Source organism: Antrostomus carolinensis, unplaced genomic scaffold (assembly GCF_000700745.2).
Source record: "Antrostomus carolinensis isolate BGI_N321 unplaced genomic scaffold, ASM70074v2 scaffold34912, whole genome shotgun sequence".
Classification (NCBI taxonomy): domain Eukaryota; kingdom Metazoa; phylum Chordata; class Aves; order Caprimulgiformes; family Caprimulgidae; genus Antrostomus; species Antrostomus carolinensis.
In genome coordinates, this window is record NW_010299462.1 from 1,655 (window position 1) to 5,764 (window position 4,110).

Here is a 4,110-nt window from a genome sequence, read left to right on the forward strand (position 1 = left end):
TTGGTTGGGAAGCACCAAGTTCTGTAGAGGATCCAAATCACCTGCCTGTTGGGATTCATCTCGGCGGCTCCTCTGGCGCCGCGCCGGCCGCACGGGAATTCAAACCTCAGCGCCGCGCTCGCGGGTACGGGGGGGGAAAAGGCGAGTAGGAAGGAAGCAAAAATGTTCAATTTTAGTTAAAACATTAAAATCAAGGTGAATAAAACCAAATCCAACCAGGGAGAGGAAGTGTGGGTCACCCCAGAGCCGCTCCAGACGAGCGTCGGCAGCACCGCGACACCCCAAACCCCGACGGCTGCTCCTCGTGTCCCTCAAAAATCGGGAGCAAAGACCTTAAATCTGCTCTTTTAATCTCTTTTTAGGTGTCTTTTAATATCTTTTTAGATCTCTTTTAATATCTTTTTTAGGTCTCTTTTAATTTCTTTTTAAGTCTCTTTTAATCTCTTTTAAAGTCTCTTCTAATATCTTTTTAGAGCCCTTTTATTATCTTTTTAGGTCCCTTTCAATATATTATTAGATCTTTTTAAATATCTTTTTAGGTCCCTTTCAATATCTTTTTGGGTCTCTTTTAATCTCTTTTTAGGTCCCTTTTATTATATTTTTATGTCTCTTTTAATCTCTTTTTAGGTCCCTTTTATTATATTTTTATGTCTCTTTTAATCTCTTTTTGGGTCTCTTTTTAATATCTTTTTGGGTCTCTTTTAATCTCTTTTTAGGTCCCTTTTATTATATTTTTATGTCTCTTTTAATCTCTTTTTGGGTCTCTTTTTAATATCTTTTTGGGTCTCTTTTAATCTCTTTTTAGGTCCCTTTTATTATATTTTTATGTCTCTTTTAATCTCTTTTTGGGTCTCTTTTTAATATCTTTTTGGGTCTCTTTTAATCTCTTTTTAGGTCCCTTTTATTATATTTTTATGTCTCTTTTAATCTCTTTTTGGGTCTCTTTTTAATATCTTTTTGGGTCTCTTTTAATCTCTTTTTAGGTCCCTTTTATTATATTTTTATGTCTCTTTTAATCTCTTTTTGGGTCTCTTTTTAATATCTTTTTGGGTCTCTTTTAATCTCTTTTTAGGTCCCTTTTATTATATTTTTATGTCTCTTTTAATCTCTTTTTGGGTCTCTTTTTAATATCTTTTTGGGTCTCTTTTAATCTCTTTTTAGGTCCCTTTTATTATATTTTTATGTCTCTTTTAATCTCTTTTTAGGTCCCTTTTATTATATTTTTATGTCTCTTTTAATCTCTTTTTAGGTCTCTTTTAATCTCTTTTTAGGTCTCTTTTAATCTCTTTTTAGGTCTCTTTTAATCTCTTTTTAGGTCTCTTTTAATCTCTTTTTAGGTCTCTTTTAATCTCTTTTTAGGTCTCTTTTAATCTCTTTTTATGTCTCTTTTAATCTCTTTTTGGGTCCCTTTTATTATCTTTTTAGATCTCTTAATAACTTTTTAGATCCTTTTTAATATCTTTTTAGGTCCCTTTCAATATCTTTTTGGGTCCCTTTTAATCTCTTTTTGGTTCTCTTTTTCATCTCTTTTTAGGTCCCTTTTAATATCTTTTTAGGTCCTTTTTAATATCTTTTTAAGTCTCTCTTAATCTCTTTTTAGGTCCCTTTTATTATATTTTTAGGTCTCTTTTAATCTCTTTTTAGATCTCTTTTAATCTCTTTTTGGGTCTCTTTTTAATCTCTTTTTAGGTCCCTTTTATTATCTTTTTAGATCTCTTTTAATCTCTTTTTAGGTGTCTTTTAATATATTTTTAGATCCTTTTAATATCTCTTTAGATCTCTTTTAATACCTTTTCAGGTCCTTTTCACACGGCAGCGACCGAAACGAACCGCGCGACGTCCCCGATTCCAACCCGAAAGAATCATCAGCAAAATTCATGTGCAAAATTCCCCCTCAAAAAAAAAAAAAAAAAGCACCTGATTGATCGGTCCAGAAAAGGTAAAAAAAATCAAAAAAGGTTAAAAAAAATCAAAAAAGGTTAAAAAAAATTCAAAAAAGGTTAAAAAAAATCAAAAAAGGTTAAAAAAAAAATCAAAAAAGGTTAAAAAAAATCAAAAAAAGGTTAAAAAAAATCCAAAAAAGGTTAAAAAAAATCAAAAAAGGTTAAAAAAAATTCAAAAAAGGTAAAAGAAAATCAAAAAAGGTTAAAAAAAATTCAAAAAAGGTTAAAAAAAATTCAAAAAAGGTAAAAAAAAAATCAAAAAAGGTAAAAAAAAAATCAAAAAAGGTTAAAAAAAATTCAAAAAAGGTTAAAAAAAATCAAAAAAGGTTTAAAAAATTTAAAAATCCTAAGTTTTGTGCCACACCCAAGCGCCACGATCCCACGTGGAGCCGGAAGGTCACCACGGGACGGTCCTACGAGGCAGGGAGTTTCTCCACGGGGATGGTCAGGTCCTTGGCCGCCGACTCGTCCAGGAACCAGCGGAGCCGCCCGGAGCGCGGCCGGACGCGCGCGGCAGGAAGAGGATTTTCCTCGTCGTCCTCCAAAATGCGCTGTTGGGAGAGAGGAAAGGGCTCAGACGGCACCTGCAACGCTGCAGAATGGGCTGAAATCGCTTGTTTTACCCCCAAACCCCAAACGTGGGGGATTTTCCATGGAAAAGAGGAAGGATTTGGGTTCAAACCTTGAGGACGGCGGCTTTGCCCTCCCCTGTCACCACGAAGACGACGGAGCGCGCGGCGTTCAGCACCGGCAGCGTCAGCGTGATGCGCCGCGGCGGCGGCTTCGGGGAGTCGGTGATGGCGGCGACGATGCGCTCCTTCTCCTGGGGGGTGGAGATGAAAAATGGGGAAAAATGGGGAAAAGGAAACAAAATGGGGAAAAAAAAGCATGAAAAGAATGGAAAAGAAACATGAAAAAATGGAAAAAACGGGAAAAAATGAATAAAAACCATGAAAAATTGGAAAAAACAGGAAAAAATGAGGAAAAAAACCATGAAAAATTGGAAAAAAACATAAAAAAAAAGAAAAAATGAAAAATGAAAAAAAAACATTAAAAAATGGAAAAAAACACGAAAAAATGAATAAAGAAAACATTAAAAATGAAAAAAACACGAAAAAATGAATAAAAACCCATGAAAAAATGGAAAAAACACGAAAAAATGAATAAAAACCCATGAAAAAATGGAAAAAACACGAAAAAATGAATAAAAACCCATGAAAAAATGGAAAAAACACGAAAAAATGAATAAAAACCCATGAAAAAATGGAAAAAACACGAAAAAATGAATAAAAACCCATGAAAAAATGGAAAAAACACGAAAAAATGAATAAAAAAAAATGAAAAAATCATGAAAAATGAAAAAACACGAAAAAATGAATAAAAAACTATGAAAAATGGAAAAAAAATTTAAAAATGAAATAAAATGAAAAAAAACATGAAAAAAATAAATAAAAAATCCATGAAAAATTGGAAAAAACATTAAAAAATGAAAAAACCATGAAAAAATGAATAAAAAACATGAAAAATTGGGAAAAAAAATTAAAAATTTAAAAAAACATGAAAAAACCCATGAAAAAATGGAAAAAACACGAAAAAATGATAAAAAAACCCATGAAAATATTGAAAAAACATGAAAAAAAAGAAAAAAACGTGAAAAAATGAAAAAAAATCCATGAAAAAATGGAAAAAAAATTTTTAAATGAAAAAAAATTAAAAAATGAAAAAACATTAAAAAATGAATAAAAAACCATGAAAAAATGAAAAAAAATCCCTATGAAAAAATGGAAAAATATTTAAAAATTAAAAAAACACAAAAAATGAAAAAAAAAAAATAAAAAATTAAAAAAAATGAAAAAATGGGAAAAACATTTTAAAAAGGAGCTTTCCACCAACATCTCCTTGTGCTCTCATTTGCACAAAAAAAAGAAAAAAAAAGGGAAAAAAAATTAAAAAATGAAAAAAAAAAAAAGAAAAATGAAAAAAACCAACCATGAAAAAATGAAAAAAACCCCAAAAGAAGCCGTGACCCCCGCGGAGGTCAGAGCTCACCTGGAGCAGGGGGTGTCCGGGGAAGAGCGAAGCCGTGTGTCCGTCCGGACCGATCCCCAGCAGCAGCAGATCAAACACCGGGACGTCCTCACCCGGGAACGCCTGGGGAGAGACCGGG

At 32.4% G+C, this 4,110-nt stretch overlaps 1 protein-coding gene across 1 annotated transcript; it reads right to left on the bottom strand.

Annotated features, from left to right (window-relative positions):
- Positions 1-2,356: 2,356 nt before the first annotated feature.
- PGLS (6-phosphogluconolactonase) lies at positions 2,357-4,100 on the bottom strand (the record flags this gene model as incomplete). Its single annotated transcript, XM_010162807.1, has 3 exons — positions 2,357-2,494; positions 2,626-2,766; positions 3,993-4,100. Coding segments are annotated over 3 exons (387 nt in total), but the record flags the coding sequence as incomplete, so codon positions are not given.
- Between the last annotated feature and the right edge of the window lie 10 nt (positions 4,101-4,110).